The sequence below is a fragment of the Merops nubicus genome, unplaced genomic scaffold (assembly GCF_000691845.1).
Source record: "Merops nubicus isolate BGI_N331 unplaced genomic scaffold, ASM69184v1 scaffold39462, whole genome shotgun sequence".
In the NCBI taxonomy this organism is placed as follows: domain Eukaryota; kingdom Metazoa; phylum Chordata; class Aves; order Coraciiformes; family Meropidae; genus Merops; species Merops nubicus.
In genome coordinates this window covers 59,241-83,105 of record NW_008593608.1, presented here as the reverse complement: position 1 = coordinate 83,105, position 23,865 = coordinate 59,241, and the positions used below count along the sequence as shown (strand labels likewise).

Sequence of the window (23,865 nt, the reverse complement as noted above, 5' to 3'; positions counted from 1 at the left end):
CTCACTTTGGAAACAGGCAGTGCCAGGGACAGTGGAGGACAAGCCACACTGGAGACTCAGGCATCTAATTTCCACCAGAAGCAGACTCCTGCTGCAAGGCTGCCTTCACAAGCGTGTTCCTGGGCTGAACTGCAGCAAACGTCTTTTGTAGCAGCTATATAACACATTGTTCACATTCATTTTGTTTGTTTGGGTCTTTTAACTTGAACTTGTTGGTAGGTGCCAACTGTGCTGCAGAAATCTGTGCTCCATAAGCGGAACTGAAATCAATTCATCTAACATAAAATATTTTAGCTGAACAAGACAAAGTATTCATCAGTCATTCTCAACCCAGAGTAGGCTATAGCTTTACTGCTGACAATGGTTTGTGACCCATTATTTTTCAGGCTCCTTTATGTAATAATTGTTTCCTGAAGAGTAATTTTTTCTTCCTAACCTTTCCTCTTCAGTGATTTTCTGAGAAATTTATGTTACTCTTCTCCCTCAGGCTAATCAATTAAACAAATCCCTTACACGTGATTTGTCAAAATCACAGTCAATCCAGTACTGCTTTTAACTTTTTTAAAAGGACTTGACAAAACTCTAAGATTCTACCAGTAGTAGTGTCTCCTACAGTTATCCAGCACACAGCAGCACATTGGTGCTCAACAATACATTACTTTCGGCACTTTGGAGTATCTCTCTCAATACTCTCATTTGTCATACATGACAGAATGCAAGTGGCATTTCTTAAAGATTTTTGAGCCCTGTGAGATACAGACAATTTACCAGAGGATTCCTGGACACTTTGGCAGCCACCTGCCAACAACTGCCACTTCATGAATCAAAACGCCCCAACAGACAGATGTGAGACTGATGAATTTGCTCAAAGTCTTTACACATAAAGTCAGTTACATTGTTAGTTAGTAGAAAATAGACATTAATAACTTCTTAAAAGAGAAAAAAAATCTCAAAATAAGTTCTTTTAAAATCTGACAGGAGTTAGGCACAGGCAAAAGAAACCTGCAGGAAATGCAATATTGAGACAAGTACTCATCATTGGTATTTTTAGTTTTGAAAACACAGGAATATGAAAGAGGTTTCAAAATTTGCCAGTTAAAAAAAAATAATCATTGGAACATAAGAAACAGAGATGGATGAAATAAGAATGATTCAGAATTCAGCCTTAAAATTCTAGTGATCGTCATCTAATTGCAAGACCTACAAAAGAATTTCTGTATAATGATAGAATATCCCATTCGTTAGTCCAAAGACAAAACCCAAACACACTTGGAGACAGCTGGCATCAGACTGTGAGGACAAGGTTGAAAAAAACCCAGCAAACACGCTGTTTGAGTTAGAAACAAGGAAAAAGTCTAGTCAGAATATTTTTGGAAGAACATGTCTGCAGCCAACATGTATCAAGGCTTGTAGACCTGGATTTCTCAACAGAGAGGAAGACCTGATCAGTAAGTAAGACAGTAGTGAGAAGAAGACAATTTCTAAGGCAAGAACTTCACAGTCACCTACGTGCTCAAGAACTGGAGATAATGTTTGGAAGAAGCAGCAAGGCAAAGAAAGACACAATCCTCTGCTGGCAGTATGGGAGAAAGTATGAAAAACAGACAGAGGAGGCAGAAGGGAAAATGAGTCTGTCATGGGACTCACAGAAGCCTCACAGGAGGCAAGCTTGAGCTAATGCCAAAGCAGGCTGATGTTACTTCTCTTCAGAGAGCTGACCTCACTTTTGGTCATGTGCATCCTGCACAATGGTCCAGAGTCACTTGCATCTGATTATGCTAAAAAAAAAAAATTAAGGGAAATCTCTGTATGGGTCAAGAATTTTGGTTATGGGGTGGTCAGTGCAGTTCAGCAAACATTTTTCCTCCAAGCTTAGGAGAACACTCGACAGCTCGAAGGAGAATACACACCCAACCTGAGTCCCAGTACTCAGCAGGGGTACTCAAACCAAATCCCAACTAAGAAGGATCCTTTGAAGCACTCAGCACTTATTTCCAGCATTTCTAAGGGCGCTTCCAGGAAGATCTTACATGCTTTTCTTACGAATTTGATGGCTTCAGAAGACATCAGGCACCATCTTCAAGTAAACCTGATGCCTAAGTACAGCGTGCTCGCCACCAAGTGTAAGGTAGTGTGGTTGAGATCATGTATCATGGTACTGCTAGGCTGGATCTCTATTTCCTCGAAGCCACTGCATTTCCTCCCTTCTCCTTTTATGACGCTACAGGGCAAGATAACATCCTGAAAAATAATACAATTAACAAAGCACTGAGTGCCAAAGATTGACTCAGTGTGACAGAATAAAGAGTATCTGCTGAGAGTGTTGAGGACCAAGTGAAAGCATATATTCTATGGTGATGTTTGCACAGAGCCCTACTAATCCAGAGAGAACAGGGAGTTCAACTGGTCCAGAAGCAAATGTCAGGGCTGGAAATTCTCTCTCCTCAAATGCATAAGGTTATAAAAATTAGTGCTGGCTCTACCTGTCAGAGAAAATGCAGGAGAAAAATCATGGAGTCTGACTCCAAATGAGAGAATGGGCTGAGAAGGAGCGGTAGCAACGAGCACACTAACCCAGCTTGCAATTTCATGAAGAGGAACCTCACACAACTTGCTGAGCACTCAGCAAAACCAAGCAAGAGGATAATGATTGGACAAGACAGTAAGTATAATAAGGAATGCTGGCTGGAGAGCTTTGTGCAGCTGTGCAGAGCCCTTATTTACCCACCAAGGATGACCTGAGCAGGAAGCGAGACAGCTCCAGGCTCGTGCTCTGAAATAGCACCTCAAAGGGCACAAAAGGTTTCGGAGGAGAGGAGATGCTTCAGCAGCATGAGTTGTAAATCTGGAAAGAAATTCCTCAGGAAAAACATCTATTCTTAGAGTAGAAACGCTTATTTGTTTAATTCACTTAGCAAGTTGCTCAACACTCTGATAACTAACAAATATAGTTTGGGATTGTTTCCTTTGTTATAGTAAAGTCACTGTGACAGATTATGCCTAGACTGTCACATTTTACTTGATGTATGAATATTAATTATTTTAGTAACTCCAGCTCAATAGGTGTGTGTTTAATGTATGGTTCTATAACTATGCATCATCTGTACATAATGCACCTCCCTCTTCAGCAATAATTTTACTGCTCAAGATATTGTCACCCTAGAAAAGAAAAGGTTAACTGGCATGCATGCATGCATTTTGTGACCTGCATCAGAGGAGGGATCTTTCAACTGACATATTCATTAAAGTTTGCCATAAGCAAATAGATTTGCCATAGTTAAGACTGAGCTTTACGTGGCAGGAAGAGAAAGCGAAGGAAGAAGAGCCAGGTTAATCTTTACATCACAGAAAATACAGTCAGTTTAGTCTGGTTTAGGGAACAACAACAACATAATGGACACATCATCATCCTGATTTAAGTAGGAAGCCCAGAAAGAACAAATGTTATTATTCCTCCCCAAAAAAGCAGCTTTAAAATATATAATCTTTGGGGAAAACTGCCATGACAATAGATCATGCAGCACTGTGGCAGCATTTGAACTATCAGAAAAAATGTGTAAGGACCCTCTAAGGGAAATTTTATAGCGATGCTAGTTTTCCCTTATCAGTATAAATAACACAATTATGTAACATGCATTAGTGTTTGATCAAATTAACTTGTTTACAGTTTGCAACGTACCACCCCTAGAGCTCAGCAAACTGTTTTGACTGTGATGACAGCAGGTACAGGAGCAGTTGTCATGAAAAGGTCAGCATTTCTCACATGTCCTCCCATAAGGCCCCCTAATTTTCTTAGCACAACACCTGGGAACTTGTCACAACACAAACTGTAACTTTAAGGATAATGCTGTAGAGTGTAAGAGAAACCAGGGTGGATGACTGGAAAAATAGTTGTTATTTAGGGTCAGAAAAGTTCTTGGTGTGGTGTGTGTTAAGAAGATGAGACATCTATTCATTACTGTCTCACACCCTGTAAACACCTTATGGAAAATGAGTTGGTTTCAGCCCACTTTGTAAAAGGCACCGATTTCTGCATCCAGAGACCACCACCACCACCTTTACAAACATTTCAAATCCCCCGTTAAACAGAATGGCACCAGAGATTTTTCTTCCCTTCATAATTCTCAAGGTGATTCTGAGGTGATTTGTTGGGTCTCTTCGTAAGACTTTGCGTCAGATTGTAAATCTCATTTGCTAGTGAAGATTTGCCTGCATTTTTTCCTGCATCCTTTTCTTTAGTCACTTGACTCAAGTGTATTGGATACCATGAACTTCTGGAGCCTTCTCCTCAATCATTACATGTTCCTGGAAAATTTGTCACACATGATCACAGAAAATGAAGCTCATCTGAGAAGCTGTGTATGACTCTGTGTGTCTGCTCAAAACCCAAACTGAACAAAACCACCTCAGGTCCTCTTTCCTATCCAAGTAATGAACTGTCACTGAAATCTGTAAGGAGCTCAAAACTACAAGAAGAATTAGGAGCCTAATTCTTGAAGATCTTGGCCTTGGTCCTGCCTGAATGCTGATTTGGGCACAGGTCAGTGACTCTCTGGACTCTATAACAGAGAGAAAAGATTACTGTACTCCATTCCTTTGTTCTTCCCCTTTCCAATTCTATTGTGTTACTGACTCCTTAGTACATTCTCTTTTCCAATGTGACACTGGGGACGATCATTGCTTATTTCTATGTGGGAATCAAATCATTGGTCCTTTCCACAAGGATGAAATTCCCCACAGGATTAAAAACAGTGAAGAAAAAGAATAAAGCAGTATATAAGTAGCTATCCCATTTCTCTCTACAGCTTTCTAAACAGACAGTGGAAATAATCAGTATTTCTACACTATGTACAGTTTTGGCTTGCACATCACATTTGTATCTCTGAACTTACCTTGTCAAGGAAGGTGGGGCGGTCCATGGAAGACTCTTTGGAGATTGGTGGTGGGCGGCAGCCAAGGGGTTTGGTGACCATTCCATTATAGTCGGTCACTCCCATTCCACGCTTGTCCATTTCCACCTTCTTTTCCAGCAGAGCACCTTCACAGAAAGGGGCAATATTGAAAAAGGTGACGAAGACAGTGAATTTGCCAACAGTAGTTCAAAGAAGTAGGTCTTACTTACAAAAAGCAAAACCAAGAAAACAAGTATTATCCAATTGATCTGGATAAGATCAAACTGTCGGAATCATTAATGGTTCCTGTGTCAAGTTAAAGAAAAAAAAATATTAGATGCACAGATACTCACTCATGGCCTGATCAAGATTCATATTGTTGCTCTTCAAGGCCTCTTCCGCTGGCTCTCTCTGTCAAAAATACAGACTATGTTCAGAGAAAGTAATTATGCTTGTATGATTTCAAAGAAAACTGAGAAAACAGATATGTCTCCTAAATACTGGATTTAGTATTTACTCAGTAGCAGAAATAATGTTTTTTTTTCCTGCTTTTAGCTTTTCTCACAATCCAGTGAGTTTCAGTTTGTCACGTAAGTACTAGTTCTACAAATCATACTGACCTGTTTAAAGCTCTTCCTGTTTCCAATGGACAACTTAAATACCACTGTGATATGTCTTTCTCTAAAAAAGTGAGCTCTACTCTAGTTTCACAATTTAATAAGAAAAGGGGAACAGGGGTGGAATGATTACTGAAGTTCAGAGTAACACCTGTTGTTCTAAAACTCGGAACTTCCAAAGATCTATAAATGTCATCATGCAAAGTCTATGATCAAATAAGCTCACAGAGCACTCTACTAGCTTACAGGAGATCTCTGGAATGAGAATAAATGTCTAAAAGCGGGTAACAGAACTACTTCCCAGCCTGAAGAAGAGACTGAGGACCTTCTTGTAGCTACAGTCTGAAGCACTGCAAGTCAGAAGCACAAGCTGGAGAAGCTAAGCCATGGGTGTGCTGGCTGTGAACACTACTCACGGGGAAGCCCATGTCTGTGAGCTGTTTTATCAGGCGGTTCATGATCCAGGCCTCATCTTGCTTGCTAGATGTCTTCATGCCCTTAGTAAATAAATGGTAGATTCCATTAATGGTCTGGTCCCCACATATTCATACTAGTGAGATCTACATAAAATAGGTGTTAAGTTTTTCTTATTAATAATACATGCTACTGAAAGATATATTAGTACATTAATTTAGAAAGTACTGAAGAACCCTCCGAACAACGTAACTACGATTCTCTTCCCCCACAAAGCGTACAAATTTTAGCTCAGCTGAATAGGTGTTCAGTGTACTATTTAGTATTTGATTTGCTCACCACCGATTTAAAGCCACCTTTGAATTTACGGATTTCATTTTATTCCTTGTCAGAAAAACATAATGAAATGAAAGTTGCTGAAATAGTACAACACTTCCTGAAAAACATTCCCAAAAACAAGTTTGCAACCTTGAAGTTAAGAATGTTACTCAGTGTATTTTCTTAAAAACAAACAAGAGCGTCTAGATAAACACCTTTAAAAGATCTCTGTGCAGCTTTTCTATCACAAAATCCTTAAGAAGTCTCTTCCTTTCAGTTCTCCAGAAAGTACCAAGGGACAAGCGTGGATTTGTTTTGGGCTGCGGACAGTACAAGAAACAACCATACTTGATCAAATCACTGGCCTAACTGTTGGCTAATGGAATAACAAACAAACTGGCTAAATGCATTCCCAAGTCCTCTAAGTTACAGCCTGGCCTTGTCCTGAAATAAAGACTGTGCAATGGAAAACTTCCAAACATAATCATCTATGTTCTTGGTTGAGTGCAGCATTAATATAAGTTTGCTTTGTTCTCATACCAGTACACTCCTTACAATGATCTGGTTTCTCCTCACAAATGGGAATTAGCTGGGTTTTGTTGAACCACTTCATCACAAACTTTGCTTTTCTACAACCATGGGAAGTGTCTGAAAGCCCCCTTAACACTTGTTCTCCTTCTGTTAATACATTATCATTTCTTTAGCATACATGGAAGCTTATAAAACTTTATAGAGAAAACAAAAGCAACAACAACAAAACTCCCAAAGCATCTGATATGCTTCAAGTCAAAGATTTCCCATTTTCCCCTGGAAACAAGGTAGGCTGTACTTGAACCACTGTAGTGGCAAGTTGTGTTTGCGTTCAGGTGTCAGAGGACTAATTTAAGAGTTCAGGTACAAATGCAACACAATTTGTGACAACTTCTCCTAGACACTTTATACTAATTCCACTCTTTTATAGACAGCATCTTGATTTTTGTCTTACCTTTTGAAGTCCTTTCTTCGGGGCGTTCCCCCAGGAATTACAGGAGGAGCTACTCTCTTGTGAAGCAGTATTATTCCACATATCTCCTTCCTCATCTTCCCACTGACTAGTACTGAGATTCACTTCATCCCCACCACTGCCCCAGCCTTCTTGCATAGATTTTGAAGCTGGAGGGAAAGGAAAGAGGGAGAAGACTCAATTTCCCAGAAATTTTACAGAAATATCCTCTTATGCCCTATCCAGTATGTTAACAATTGAGTATTTTAAAGAGATACAGAGATTCAAGTAGATTAATTGCCATTAAATTACAAGGAGCCTTCTCTAAAGCTAGCAAAAAAGAAAAGTTCTCTGCTTTATTGTAGAAAAAGCCCAGCAACAGCAAGTCTTGCTTCTTCCTGAACAAGTAAGATCTGTGGTCATGGTCATTCCAGTCTCCTAGAAACAACGAACCAGAAGTAACCACACACTTGTTAAGTGTTGGTTTGCTTTCAATGAATCTCGTCATTTTAGCTCCCACATTCTTCTGAGGTACAACCCCAAATTTCAAATGGAACCTGCAAGGAGCATGTGGGCTGCAGCAAACGCTTGACATTCAGGGACAAGGTTGTGTCACCTCATTCCATTTTATTCTGTTTAAAGCTGGGATTACTCATTTTAAAACCTCCCACTTCTCTCTTTAAGTTTTCTGAACCTTCCAACTATCTCTCAGTATCGTATTTTGCAGGAGTGAAACATAGAAAGACTCCCACAGCCAAACCAGAAGTCTAAAGCAAGCACAGTAGCCTTCGGGGCATTTAGAGATGGAGGGTTTTTATCAAGTAACATGAGTTAGGAATCGTGAAGCAGTAAGTAGTTCAGGATGTTCCTGAACCTGTGAACAGTTATAACAGCTGAAGAAGACATCCACTCCCTCAGTTTAACTGAATAACAAGGTTACGACTCAACACTCTCGCGCTGCTTTTCCTGCCAGAATCAATCCTGTCTTGACTGGGCTCAGCTGCTTCTCATCCCAATACAGGTTTCTTTTAGGCACCCAGGCACAAATATTCTTCCCATTCTTCTGCAGCTTCACAGCTTCCTGCATCTCTACTATACTGCTTACAGAGTGCACAAAAACACTCTAAGGAATATATTTAAATTTACTGTATCAGTGCACTACATTCAAATTTTTGTATGAATTTGGTATCTGTAATATCAGCATTTTGAAACAGCTTATGTAGTTTTCAGAATGAAATTAAGACAGTCTCCGAGTTAAACAGACAGAAGACCAGCAAAGCTGCTCAGGAACATGGGCAGACACACACAGGCCTGGCCTTCTTCCCCAGCCCCTCGGGCCAGCGAGACCCACCCCCGTACCTGGTTTGCACAGTGCTGGGGCAGCAGCTGGAGGGTTTGTTCTGCCGTAGGTCCCCGCCGGCTCGGCAGGATTCTCTCCCCACCCTGTCCCACTGCTGGGGGGTTTCCCCCACGCTGAAGTGCCATTATCAACTGCAGCAGAAGGGGATGACGGCTCTCCCCAAGAAGCTTCGCTCTTTGTGTGGACAGTAGGCATTTCACCCCAGCCTGCTGAGCAAGGGGAAGGAAAGAGGAACAGTGACAAGAGGAAAGGGTTTTTGTCAATCGTTTCAAAGACAGACATTTTATTTGTTTGTCTAGAAAGAACATGAAACAGTAAGTAGACACAGTGATTCTAATTAAGCATATCAAAAAAGAATCCCTTTGATTTGGTCTCAAAAGTCTTTTTCTTAATTGAATACTAGTGCCAAGTTGTCAAGGCAGAAGGAGTATTTTTTAGCAAGTCAGGCTGCCCCATAAGCACCAGAGCAGGTCCCCTGGGAGCTCAGCTCACACAGGGACTGCTTCAAGCAGACCACGCAGGGCTGGGGGGGCACACGCAGCAGTGCCAGCATTCAGGAGACCAGGACCTACAGCTGAGCTGGGCTTTGCTCCACTGAAAGATTAACTCCTTTTAACTATTTACAAATTAACAAATCTCTGCTTTCACGGCCTACGAGTAAGATGATACTTGTTTGTTACTGCTTTCAACACAGATTATATGTTGTACACATTCCTGAAAGCTTTTATTACAACTCGTGGTTGACCGTGTTCCTCAGTAGTCCTTCATCACTGAGCCTCTGCATTATAGCAAACGTGATTTATAAGGCAAACTAGGCAAGACCACAATTAGAATCCACAGTCAAATCAGGAGGAATGGCAGGTGTAAGTCATTGTTTTCCTACAGAATATTATTTTAACTCACTGAAAGACGTAAGCTACTATAAAGAAACTGTCTTAGTCTGGCTTGGCTTGAATGTAATGCACTTAAATCCCTACGACACCAATTTCAGCACTGAATCTGAATGTGCCTGGAACAGCCACACAGCTCCTGAGACCTAAAGAACAAACACTGACCAGCAGAGCAAAAGCCTATGGTGAGTTGGAGACAACCATTACCTCTTAAAAAAAGAAAAGCTTTTTCTGAAGAAACAGAAGATGGATCATAGATGGAGTACAAAGTACATTTTAAAAACATACAGAAGAGACAGATACATAACAGGCAAGAGAACAAAGCTTTTACATATATCTAATATGAACCTATTCTTCTGCAATTATCACAAAAACCATTCCATCACAAGGCAACCAAGATCAAAACAAGTACTGCAAACTTCAGTCTGTTTAAAGCTTCTACTGTTTATTCGGCTGCTAATTCAGCAACTTGTTCTCTTTTAATTGGAGATGAATATTATTAAGTCCGTATACTTTATTTTGATCAACTATTGCCCTGCCAAATCTGTACCTTCTGGCAGCTCACAATATGGAATCAGATTTGCTAAGAAAGAAATGTGGTTTTGCTACTACCCAAAAAAGAGTCATTCCTGTTTTCAGCCCATTTTTAAAATTTAAGGACTAGATACCTACTTTGCTGCAGCACTATTCCTTTTTTTGCTACCCAATGCTATCTGTAGCTACACCCTGGAAAGGTTTCAAAGAGCAGAAACATAACATTTTCTACACAAACTGACACCTAGAGCACATAGCCAATGGCAAGAATATCATCAGGGGAGAATACCTTGGAATATATTAAGCAATAGTGTTTCACTGAGGAACAAGTCTTTGCAGAACTTACCAATTTCAACAGAATTTCTGTTACTAGAAACCACTGGCAACATACAACAGCAATAATAATTCAAACACTAGCAAAGAAAAAAAATTCCTTTTAGATTGATGGGCTCCTATCTGCCCACTACTCCAGTGTTACCATATTACAGATTAATTTTAGGCTTTACTTCTTAAAGCAACTGCAGTTTTCTCAGGTACTGACAAAAGTGCGTGTGACACAAACCATGTCCAAACTAAGCCGACGTGTTCAGGAACACGTAGCTTAATAAAGCTCCTTCGCTACCAGCAGGATTCATTCAGTTTCAAAACGTACGCCTGAAATGACCCAAAATTTCACTGTTCCATTTGATTTTCATTTGAAACAGAAATACTGTGTTCTAAGCTCTATCAACTCATCTTAAATTTCTGGTTATTTTAAAGTACAAACTCTAATGAACATACACACACACACACACACACACACACATATATATATATATATATATATATAAGTGAACCTCTATTTAACATAACAATGTCCCTGGTATCAGACCTAAAATACTTAGTCAAGCTTTCTGCTTGTATCTTTTAGCCAACTTTATTTAAGGAATATTTTATTTGAATTTCTGCCTCACTATTCAGGTGGCAACCTTGTCAGACAACTGTGTGTATTTAATCATATTGGCATCTGAAGAAGATTAACTGCAGGCAAATGAAAAACAAAACAAAACACCTCTAAAGCACCAACTAGAATAATAATACAAACAGAGAGAGTGCAGAATACTAATATTGTCCTGAGTTCCTGCAGCCTATACTGGAAACTGTAACTCACTCAATTTATGAAATCAACCTTAAACCACAACTCGCATATTGAAAAGGCAAAGTGTGTGAGGTTGTAGAATTAAAACTCCAAAGAACTGGTCCTTCTGTTGCTCTTTACTATAAATTCAACAACACTGACTACAAAGACCACAGATGTGTAATGTCCAAGTTATTTTGAATTAAGGGCTTTAAATGTGCTGAGCAGTAAATAATACGGGATTACAAACAACGAGGGAGCCAGACCTTACTAAAAGAGAACGCTTGCAAGTACATAAAAGCAGCCAAAAAGGCATCAACTAAAAGTTTTCCAAATTATCTTAACAGATCAAATTAAATGCAGGAAATTAGTGAATAAAACATGAAGTCTGCTGGAGAAATAACTTGTGCACTGCAAAAACTAACTGGTATGGAAATTCCAGAGAACTTCTCAGTTACAAAGCCGTTTTCCTCTCTGTTAGGTACTTGCCGCCTTAGTGTTACTATCTCTGTGTTAACTTTCTATGACTCTATTTTTGAAATTTAAAATAACCCAATATGCTGGTGGACAGAGGTGGAATATAAATTGGAAGAATCTGCAGTCCCAGCAGCTTGGCTCTGGCAGCGTGGTGCTTTCCAGTGTATCTCACACCTCACAACAAAGGCAGCTCATGGATGGCATTACAGTGGGTTTAGTGAATGCAGAAAGCTACTTTTAAGCTCCTGCACACATCCTCTTGGGAAGGAAAACACCTTCACAGTGTTCCCAAAATCTGAACCTACTGAATGTTTTCCAAAATTCCACTCAGAAAAAATCCTTATTATTTTCTTCATGAAAACAATACTATTTAGATTTTGCTGAGAAAAAGTTCCATGTCTTAAAAACCACCCAGACCTGCATGAATGCTGTTTTGCAACAATGATCTCTGTTAAAGGGTTCTTTGGCAAGAAAGTGAGGTTTAATACTGAAGTTTTTAAACACTGTTAGAATTGCAAGAAACAAAAAGATCACAGCGAGTAATAAACATGGACACATTGGCAGAGCTTTGTTTTATAGAAATCAAAACATAATTAACATTGGGCCACAGCCAACAGGAAATCCTCAAGGGAAAGTGAAATGTTAACTAAGCTGTGGCAGGATGCAGTTGTTTTCCCTCAAAATAACCCTATAGCCATTTGGATGGCAGAGATTGTTTTACTTGAAGTTGCTTGCTCTGTGATAAATACCAGAGCATATGACTGCAGAGGCAAACCAAAATATCAGAACCTCATGTAGATGGAAAAGGAAGAAATTAGGTAGAAAAGATTGTTTACGGAAGAGTCACTAGTCTGCTAAGAGGAAATGAATAAGCTATAGGGTGTGTATGTATAAAAGGGAGGGTTATATATAAATAAAAATATTTGAGTCTCCTGTAGCCCTTGTAACCTTTCAAATCTCCATTTTCTGAAAGGTATTCCAGTTCATGCAGTGGAGCTCCACACTTTACATCTCTCAGCATTAAGGAAGCTCTTATTTGGCTTTCACCAAGGAGATCAAGCTTGTGTGAAAACAGAGGGCAGGTTTCTCAGCATCACCAGGCTGCCCTCCAAAACCTGGCTGTTAAGAGTACTGAGCACCCACATGAAGATTTTAGGTTTACACATGAGCATCCTAAAGGAGCTCAAAGCTGATCTGGTTTCAAATCCATTCTGATAAAAGTTCAAAGCAGGGAAACTGCATCGCTTGCATTCTCCATTTCACACACATTACATGCTTTGAATGACACACAAGTTGCAGCTGAGACAATGGCACAGGATTATAAAAGGAACAGAGAGACGTTCAGAGCTTTCTGAACACAGACCTTATTCAGTTTTCTAAAACTGCTGCTTCTTGCTCTCTAGGAACCACGAAGACCTCAATTTTCAACATAAAATCTCCATAGGGAAGCCTCTGTTATCTTTTGTTGTTTCTTCCCTCAGCTGGAGGACGGGTGGTTGGAACCCTGCCAGGCTCTGTGCACCTAATGGGACCAGGAAAGCATCAAGCCCACTGCTCAGGATTTGGAGGGAGGATCTGGAGCCATTCAGGATCCAAAAATCTCTTTTAATGATCCCCATTTGCAAAACCTTTTCTCACTTCTTATTCCCTTTGTATCTAAGTTACAAGAGTTAAATGTGCTAGTACAAATTATGCATGAGTAATTTAGATAAATCAAACCCACAAGCTTGCTGCTTGTCTTCCTAAATAACTCACCAGTGGTTTGGGATCCTATAACCAGAAAGGACAACGTTTATCACATTGTCTATCCCTTCTCTTTGTTTTTTTTTCAATAAAAAATAAACTCCTCAGAGCATTATGCATTTTCATCAAGTGTATACCAACATCTGCTTCTCATCAATAGCTTTTAAGTTCTGTATTCAAAGAATTTAGAGAACTTCTGGAGATGGGTGACAACTTGAAAAACAAGACTGTAACTTGGCCTCCATTTCTAAACTAATATAGTATAAACTAAAAGCCAGAAGGGACGGCTGCTCCTTAGTGAAAGGCTAACCAGCACTGTACAGCAAAATTAAAATAGGCCTCTGCTTTCAGGATGTGTGAATGTGCCGTCTTACAGCTACCCCACACTTCCCTACTTATGCAGGGCCAGAATCCACGATTCCTTATTCATGACAATCCCTGTGTAACACAGAATGATAAAAATGATTGGCAAAGCACGTCATGGCGCATGCAGAAAACAAAATGCCAGTGGGAGCTACTCAGTTCAAGCGTTGTATACGAGCACTTAAACTGTGCCCTGATTATACAACCACATTTCGCATGGAAATACTGTACATGGAAAACTGTTGCTTGATGAAATTTGGTTGTGGATTGCAGACATTTCCTGGCTACAGGATTCATGTCTCCCTTACTGCAGAGGCTAGAAATGCATTGCCAGCAGGACAGGGAATTGGAGTGGGAAGAAATAAGGTTAAACAGCACGACAACAATCTGCAAGTCTGTGTCTGTGTCCTAGGAAAGCTGCTCATTACTTGCTTCTCATCTTTTAGCCATCCCAGATGGGACATGATTTGTAGATGTTTCAAGTCTGTGTAAATTTCCACAAAGACCAACAGGATATTGCTCCACAGCTGCTGTGTGCTACACGCAGTGTTAAAAATAGGGCTCCCACACTTTGAATGGGGAAGCCAATAGAGTCATTTTCAATTACATCTCTTGCTCTAAGACAAGCACAAAACCAGCTCCTCTCAGGCACAGTCAAAAATAATAATGGGCATAACGCATAAAGACACAGGGGACTGCTCCTAGCTTCCTAATTTGCAGATCAGACAATAATCCTTCAAAACATCTCCCCATATGGCCTTTATATCTACACCTACACAACTGTAAATGTATCCAAGCAAAAATACACAACAAAAAGCCTAATTTATACCCTTACTTTAAATTTTACTATCATGACCATATTTTGTCTTCACTATTACTCAGTTTAGCCACTTTCTTGCGTGTTGTCTGAAGGATATTCTGAGAGTTGTTTTTGCTTTAATACCTTACTAATAATCATTTTCACAAGAAATACAATATTGCCTTTTTAACCTAGTCATGCGTAGCTGGAATGGATGGTCACCCAGTAATAAGCAGTTCTCTGACTGCATAAACATCTTACTTCAAAGGAACCCTTCCTTTGCTACTGTTGATTCTCCAGAGGAATTACTACAGATTAAACACCAGTTTTTAAATTCCATTTTCAAACTCCAAAGGACTCAGAACAGTATGTTTTCCTCTGCAAAGCATTAAGATTATTGGAATAGCATTAACAATACATTGCTGTATATGAACAGGTTCACAAGCACCAATGTAAGCATCCATAAACCAACTTAATGGGAAAAAACAAACAAACAAATCCCATCCAAAACCCTACCCCAAACTCAACCAAAATCCCATTTTTGTGGTTATTTCCCCTACTATTCAGAAACTTTAACTGCCAAGGGGAGTAGGGTTTGAAGGTAAAGTTTTAAATATGGATTAAATAAGTTTAAGATATATGAATTGTAGATCACATATGTTGGACTAACCAAGTACAAACCTATTTAAAGATTTCTTCTTCTGGTGCATATCTTATTTTATTAAAATAGATACTCTCAACTGTTAAAATATTTGACCAGAGTAGGGAACATTAGCCGATTTTTTACACAGACATTACAGTAAGTTGCAATTATTTCAGAACATCAAAGAGAAAAATAATGGAAATAAGAGAAGAAGAACAACAAATCCCACTTGGAGAAAAACATGGTTAAAAACACATACTTAGCCATGACCAAGACAAAACAAAAACTTGGGAGACAAAAATCAGATGAAGAATTTCAAAGAACACTGTGAGATTAGATTTAGTCTGAGAAGTCTGTGGTCATGATATAGAGCAGGGCTGCCAGTCACTTTCGTTTATATTTCTTCCCCCTAAGCATTGTTCTCATTTTTTCCCCATTTTTATTCTTTGCTGCTTGTCTACAGCAGTACCTTGTCTTTGATGAAAAGAATTCCTAGATGCCTAAAACCCTGTCTTTGGAACACAGCTGAAGTTAGAATAATTTTTCCCAGTCACCCTGAGTATTAACATCTTGAACCAATCCAGCTTTGTGAGAGTGACATGAAAGTCCAGGATACTACCCGTGCTTGAGACCTGAGGTATGGAGGAGAACCATTTCTTCATAAAAGACAACACAAGAGAGAGGAACAGCAACAGCCCAGATTTATGCAACCCTTAAAAAAACATCTGTCGCCAAGAGATATGGTTTGCAGAAAAGAAACAGATCCACAGTGTCTAAAAGGGAACAAAGACCCAGCAACGGTAACAGAGGACAAATAGGAGGGAAAATAATCAGCAAAAAGACACCAAACTCTCAAATGGTTGAATTAACATATGATGCTAAGTAACTGTGGAAGAGCTGACTAAGAAAATACGGATTAACAGTCTAAGGATCTAAAGTGGTATTGACCAGATAATTGTCTGGTCAATACCACTCTGAAGAACATTCACTTGGACTCTGGGAAGCCTGCATGTGAGGGTCCACGGGTTCTGTCCTCAAGACAAGAAGTTAGCACAGCTTCAGAGTAAATACATAAATTTATTCTGTGACATAAACTCAGGTTTTCTATCTTTCATGTGCAACTACACACTGATCAGGCCAGACATCATTCTGCAATAAGTTCTGGTATAAAGCATCTTATAAAACTATGTTCATACCTGGACCAAGCAGCGGGGACCGGTTCGGCTGGGCACTTGACTGGTGTGATGGCTGAGGTTCAACCATGTTTGTGTTGATAATGGTGCTAGTGGTGGTGGTGTTGGTTGTGGTACTGCTCTGAATTATAGGATTATTTCTATCCCACATGTTTACAGTCTTGTTGTTGTTGTAATTTGGGTCGCCCCAAGCTGAGGTACCATCATCGATTTCCATCTTGCGGCGAATGGACGGTGGAGATGGCTCTTCCCAGCCAGTTGCCTCACAGTTCTCTTTTTGTTTGGCTGGCACTGGCCCACCAACCCACCCTGACCCCGTCTGTTTTACAGAAGCAGCTCCTCCCCAGTTACTCACATTGTTGTCCTGGGGTTTATTAGCCCAGTTTTGTTGGGGGCCTGGCTTTAAAGATTCCCCCCAACTTGTACCTGTATTCACCTTGCTGTTTGTGCCATTTCCCCACCCACTGGTCCCAGACCTCGTGGAATCATTCCAGCCAGACCCTGATCTATTGTCAGAATCCCATCCAGATCCATTCTTCTTCCCATCACCCATGTGTCCAGGAACTGACGATGAATCTGTCCAATCTCCACCTCCTGAAGTCCAGCTTGGATTTGATTTTTGTCCATCTCCCCAGTTTTGAGATTTGGGTTTCTGAGGTTCACCCCAGGTAGGTGATTTGTCCTCCTGATTTGCGGACCCACTCCACGCGTGGCCGCTTTTGGCAGCAGCAGCATTATTAACAGTAGTAGAGCTTGCTGACTCTCCCCAACCCCCTGGGCCATTTGGTGCTTTGTTGTTATTGTCTCCCCAACCTGTATTTGTTGGGACAGCTGCCGGTGGAGAGTTGACCCACCCAGATACTGAAGAGGTATTTGTACTGTTCATGATGGACCCATCGTTCTTCCCCCCTGAGTTTGAAGATTGAGTAGCTGCACAACCCCAGGCCTCTGTTCCATTGTCATTCTTTCGTTCGGACCTTGGGGACTCTTCAAATTCCCAGGCAGTGTTTTGCTTTACAGGGGTCTGTCCCCACCCCGTATTGGACAGGACCCTGGGGTCAAGGTCATTTCTTGGCAACTGAACCTGCCCTTGGTCTATCATCCCTTTGTCTCTCCTCCTGCCCTCTCCAGCCCCCTCCCTCCCAGTACTGCCTTCGTTTTGGCTCCCACTGCTGTCGTTGCTTCCTTCGCTAGCTGTGGTGCCAGTCGCCGCAGCTTTGGCCCAAGAGTTCATTTGTTCGCTGCCCTGCTGCGCGGCAGGACTGGGACTGGTGACGCTCGAGCTGTCCCACCCTGCGGATCCTTTCCCGTTGACGTCACTATTGGAATGCTGGTTCGGGGGCTTGCCCCATTCTCCGTTGACACCGTTACTGGTGTTACGGTTGGGGTGGCCCCAAGCTCCAGAATGCATGCTACCGACACCGCTGCTGCCACCGCCCCTGCCCCACGCCAGTACCCCAGGCCCAGAAGGAGGCCCCGAATCCCACGCGCTTGCTCCGTTCCCTTCCTTTTGCACAGCGCTGCTGGATCCGTTTTGTTTAGCACTTAATGCTGAGTTCACAGTGTCTCCATTCCCCTGACTGAACCCAGAATTGCTGTTTCCTGTGGCAGGATTACCTGGGGACATCCCCCACACTGAACTGCCCAATCCTTCACCACTGCCCCCGCTGACTTGAGAAGCCGCTGTTCCGTTAGCACCAGGAAGGCCTTGCAGGTGGGGCGGGATGATGGCCCCCATACCAACGGCCATCCCCCAGTTCGGCAGTCCGTTTGTCTGCATTGCATTGATAGGGTTTGGTGAAGAGTTCATGGGGTTAGTGTTATTTGGTCCATCAGTGTTAAGGTTCTGAGGTTGTACGCTGAAAGACACATTCTGAGAAGTGGACGTTTGTGGTTCTGTGCTCTCTTGCGGCAGCAAGTTTCCCCAAGCACCTAAGGTGCCTGTTGGGTTCCCATTCTGGTTGCCCATGTTCTGACCTATGGCACTGACTGGACTGCAAATACTGGAAGGGTTGCCTGCTCCCACAGTTCCTTCATGTCCAAGTACAGGCCAGGCAGCCGGATTGGCATTAGGGTTAAGGTTAAGATTAATGCCAGCATTCGAGTTGGAAGCACCCCAGCAGTTCTGACTTCTACCATCTCCCATCATGGTGTCCATCTTTCCATCCCCACCACTGGCAGAGCAGTGAGCTAGGCCAGAGCTGGAGCCCGCAGCCACTCCCCACACTCTGGCCGAGTTGCCGTTACCGTTTGCTCCACCAGCTCCAAGGGCACTCTGGTTAGAAGTGCTTTGGACGAGTGCTCCGTTGGCGCCATTATTGCCATTAGTTTTCTTTGTATGTCCAGTGAAGTTGCCTTGGGCACTCCCTGTAGCCATGCTACTGTTCTCTGAGCCACAGTTGGAGGCAGAGTCAGTGTCTGTAGTACATTCTGAGGCAGACTCAGTCTCGGCTCCAGTAATGGAAGGCCACGCTTCCTTGTCAGTCCTGTCTATTATCACTTTATCCCAGCTGCAGTTGCCTTCACTCCGGAAAGCGGGCTGCTGTCCCCAGTGGGAATTCTCATAATGGTCTCCCAATCCACTGTGGCTGAGATCTGAAAGGATCCAACAAGGTTAAGAATGAGTCCTCTGTTCAAGCACTGCAAAAGCCCTCTATTAAGTACTATTTTACAACACTGCATTCTGATAAAATTTAGAGTGCATTCTCTAACATAATACAGCAATTTCCCTCACGACAATAAAGCATGACGCTCGTATTTAGGCTTTTTTTTTTAATCTGGCAAAACTCTCAATTAAAATAATGGAACAATTAGAGCAACAAAAGTGTTTTCTATCCCTTAGTATACTAATAAAAATAATAAGCAGGCAATAAATAAGGAGAGCAAATACTCTATGTGAAAAACCTAAAAAGCAAATTTGGAATGAAACAGTATCTAGTCTAGCTAGCAGACTCTTACCATTTATTTTGACTCAATTCTCATTCTCCAGAAAAACACACTGAAAGAGCATCCAATAAAAACCATAAAATGTCTGCCTGCCATTAGATACTGCATACATCACAGCCCACACACTAAATTCATACTGCAGTTAGGTTTTCAACCCTTCCTGTAAATAAAGGAACAAATCTGGACAGCCACCTTTACTATTCAGTGTCAGTTATACCTTTAAACACCACCACTGTTAACTTGCATTTTAGCAGAGAACTTGAGCACTTCTAAATAACAAGCTGTTTGGTCAAGAAACTTTCTCTTAAAGGATTTACAAGGGGTCTAAACATCTTTTGCACTAGCACATACAGTTCAGTTTCCTCTCCAGACCACTGAAAATCCATGCTGCTGTACAGGTACCCAGAGGTCTTTCCAGAGCACTGCTCCCATCTCAAACATAGATGCTAATACAAAAAAATTAAACAACACCTCCTGAGCATCTCATTGCTTGCTAGGTTGCAAAGTTAAACTGGAAGACACAACGCCTCCCAAACCAAGAACTCGAGCTTAGTTCAAGTTTTTGCATTTAATTTCCATCCCGATCACTCTCCACAAGTGGATTTCTAGTGCAGATTATTCTTTTCAGTTTCTTTGAATGGGAATTTTACAGCAAGTAATTCAGCCTGATCCTAGGGATACATACTAGATACATCTGCACAACAGCTCCTCTGAGTTGTCTGAGTAAGGCAGAAAACAGCATATACCCACGTTACAGATTTTTGATGTCGACTATTTTTACTTGCTGTAAATCTGCAGAAATGCAACTTTTATTTTTTACGATTTGAATATTTTCTGGGGAAGATGGATGCAACAAATCTCCTAAATAAGCTGTTAACAGTGGATGCCTAATATTAAGTTAAACGACAAATGTTTTTTTGTGATAAGCTCCTCAAATTGCCTCCAATTAGAGGTGTTCTAACACTGCAAAAAGAATTCTTCAGAGAATGAAATAAGCTCTCTTTCTCTGACAAAGTCTTCTCAGTCACACATTTCACCTGCAGTTTTTCAAGAAAGGGGGGTGACACGGTTGCCTTATGAGGATTTATCAAGATGAAGAAAGAACACACTAAACCAGGCCAGACTGCATCTTTCATTACTATTATTTTTTAATTTAAACCAAATGAAGCAAAAGTATTAAGGAAGGGGAAAAAGAATCATAGTTCATCACCTGTTTTCTCATGATGCCACAAGAGCCCACCATTTCACAGAAAGATCTAAAAAATTGACACGTGTATGACAAACCCCAAAGGAGCCACTTGGATGTATGTGGATTCTCTCCCTTATGTGCAATGGCTAGAAAGGAGGAAAGCACCATATTAGTCCTGGATAAAGCCAACCAGTTGCATTAGAAAGCGAAGGAAGAAGACTGAAAATTTACCTGATAATCTAGGTTTGCTACACAGGTGTTAAATAGAGACCAGAATCCCAGATAAGGCACGGAAGGGAAAGGAAGCCTGTGAAATGACTTTAAAAGGGTCAACAGGGTCAGAAAACTGAGCTGAGCAGTATTCTGAGCAGAGTAGGAACGAACAAAGGCAAAAAGCAACAGCAGTCCAGGCCAGAAGATCAGAAGTTGAGGCAACCAAGGAATCAGATAAGAGGAGTTATGCAAGATTTTTTCCAACACTGTGGGTGGTGAGATTTGGCACTGCATTTCAGACATGTCGGGAAGATTTTAAAGTGGCTTGAAATACACTGTTCCAATAAAAAGGTCTTGTCAAAGCCGAAATCCAAGCTGCATGTCCAAGTGCCTGGGAGAATGACGGCGCTGCCCAAGGCAAGTGAGAGCATCTGTGCAGGGCAGGTCTGTGAAGAAGGATCAAGAGCACAGCGCAAGATGTCTCAATACACACAGAAACGGCCGACCAACAAGATAAGATGAAAGAGAGCTGCTCGCTTGTTTAATCATTTCTTTTTCTCTCTCCTCTCACCCAAAGATGGTGGTAAAAGCAATGCTCAAGTTTGAGGGCACTTAGGAGACAGAAAATAAAGGGAAGGGGTGGGAATGGAAGAAGAAGATGACGAAATAGCTTAGAAAGATTCCGGAGAGTAGGAGCAAAATGGTTCATTAAATATGATGCCAGGATTTTCAAGAGCAGCCAGAGAAACAAGAAAAAAAATTATGAGGGGGAAGAACTATAAAACCCAAGAGATATCTATAGTAAAAGTAGAAAAGGACCAAATGCTTCAGCTTGCATAAGCCTATCTACTCCAGATAGAATCACACCAAGTGTGTCTGGCTTGGAAGGAGTGCACATGGAGCTCAAAACCTTTTGCCTTTCAAGGGTTTGCTACTCCAGAGTTACTCCCTTTGACGTATCACCAGCACAGTTCCTCCTTCTGGGGTTCAGATTATGCCCTCAGCAATAACCACAGACTAATCTGGAAGTGGCTGTTTTGACAGGGATGACAATAATTCCGTGTAGGTGACATAAAATCAGCAAGTCCCACCCTGAGCAGCAGTGTACCTGTGCTGGCCTGTCCTGCTCTGTGGTTCCACGCTTGTACCTTCCACAAGTCACAGATTCAAAAAAGAAAAAAAGCACAAAACTAAAGATGCATGAACTTCATAGCTTCCAAACATTCAGTGGAACAATTGCTTCCAACACCAAAGGCTGCTGCTGCAATAATGCTTGTAAGAAACAGGATGGATAAAGAGAATGGGAAAAAAAAAAAGTACAGAAAGCTGCAAAAACTGTGACTTTGCTGTCAGACAAACATAACAGTTGGAGTACAGAACTGATCCTGAAGAGAGTCATTTTTATATTCTCATCTCCAGAAGGAAATAAAAAAAGGACATTTTTCCATTTTCTCTACATTAAAAGGTCTTTATTCCTATAAATTAAATACCTAGTAGCACAGTCCTACTTAATCCATGAGGACTTTACACAGTTGGGAAAAAATAATGAAAGAAAAAATTTTATATGATTAAGTCTACATAATTTCTTTGCTTGCTTGGGGTTTTTTTTTTTGAACACTCAGATTTCCTCCAACTTTCCAGGAAACTAACTCTTCATAGAAATTGCTAATATTTTCTTTTATTTTCAAAGCTGTTAAGACTGAAATGGGAAACCCTTTTAAAAACTGTTAAGAATCAGGTCCTCTTTATTTATGCGAAGATCAGAAATGAAAGCACTGCAGTCCACCAGACGGATTTCTAACCTTCCTCTGAACTGAGCAAGGTTTTAAACACAGCGTGAGGAACAGGAACCTCAGGTATTTTGTGTTAGCAAAGGCTAGTGCTGGTACACCACAAAGTGAAACTTTTTTAAATTAATACTTTAAGGTTGAAAATCTTAATTATGCATCTTTTACAACATATAGTTCCCTTGATCAACAACATTTCTGCAGCAATCAGGAAGGGAATATTAATTGGGAGGATAATAGCTCAAATTTGTTTGGAGCAAACACACAACTTCTGTCAAATTGGTACCTGAAAAGTGCATGGCTTTGAGTATTACCAATAAGCATGAGGGGTTGGGTTTGGTTTGGTTTTGGATTTATTTTTTTTTTTAAAAAGTAATATCCTTAATAGGGTGGGAGGAGATTGCTGGTGTTATTACATACTGCACCCAAGATACTTCACTGACTATAATTTAGTACTTATTAAAAATAAGAAAATAGAAAACATTTTTTTGGCTGTGTTTGATAAGCAGTATGAATAATAGTTGCAAAATCAGTTTAATGTTTACACAGATTACAAATGTAACGTTTGAGTAGAGTGAAATGGGAGAAGCTGCTGAAAGCATTTGCTAGAAAAGTGAAGTACTTTACCTGCCCAAGCTATTTACCCAAAACTTCAATCCACCTCTGAAAATGTCATTTACAATCATATTTCTTTCATCACATTCAATCGAGTTAAAAGTTACTGCACCTCTGTAATTTCCATTACAGTAATTAGTCTGAATGCTGTGCAGTACAATTATGCATCCTCAACTACAACACAACATTCAGCTGATTCAGGAACTGAAGTATGGAGAGGGTGCAAAATGGCAAAGCCTGGGATAAACCTCTGAATTATGAGTAACTTTTGCTCATTCAATTTTAAACCATGCCTAATAGTGACTCTGTCTCTTATTACTAGTTTTTATTTTTCAATTCATGTTAGTCAGCCTAACAACCACCAGATTCATTGGCTCATCTTGTCCTGCAGATTACAGATGATGTTGTTCTTTGCTTTGACATGCAGAATAGAGAAAAATCCCAATGGCCAGCAACAGTCCTACTGGGGATTTTACTTGTCACACAAAGGTTACTGATTCTGAGTAGGAAGCTGAGAAAAAAGGCAAATTACTTTATCCCCCAAAAGAAAGAATTTTCAATTCAATACGAGCAGGTCTAGACTAGTCACATTCTATTTTTTTTTTCTAAAGCTAAATTAAACAGGAATTGCCAGAAACATTTTAAATGCTAAAGCAAATGTAGCCTAATTTCATAAGAAAAAAATAAAAGATGACACAAGGATTTAGTCCTGAAGAATGGAATGCAATAAAGCAGAAATTCGAGGAACTGTAGTGCTAATATTTCAGGATTCC

The 23,865-nt window shown here is 40.7% G+C and overlaps 1 protein-coding gene across 1 annotated transcript in view; it reads right to left on the bottom strand.

Moving 5' to 3' along the window:
• The window catches only part of TNRC6C (trinucleotide repeat containing 6C), a gene marked incomplete at its 3' end in the record, with an annotated part of 43,563 nt that overhangs the window by 18,998 nt on the left and 700 nt on the right, over positions 1-23,865 (bottom strand). The window contains exons 2-8 of the mRNA XM_008935491.1: positions 16,346-18,937; positions 11,141-11,146; positions 8,583-8,792; positions 7,227-7,393; positions 5,926-6,006; positions 5,246-5,303; positions 4,893-5,038 (exon numbers count right to left, since the gene is read on the bottom strand). Coding sequence (XP_008933739.1) covers positions 4,893-5,038; positions 5,246-5,303; positions 5,926-6,006; positions 7,227-7,393; positions 8,583-8,792; positions 11,141-11,146; positions 16,346-18,937 — 3,260 coding nt within the window. The remainder of the gene's footprint in view (positions 1-4,892; positions 5,039-5,245; positions 5,304-5,925; positions 6,007-7,226; positions 7,394-8,582; positions 8,793-11,140; positions 11,147-16,345; positions 18,938-23,865) is intronic.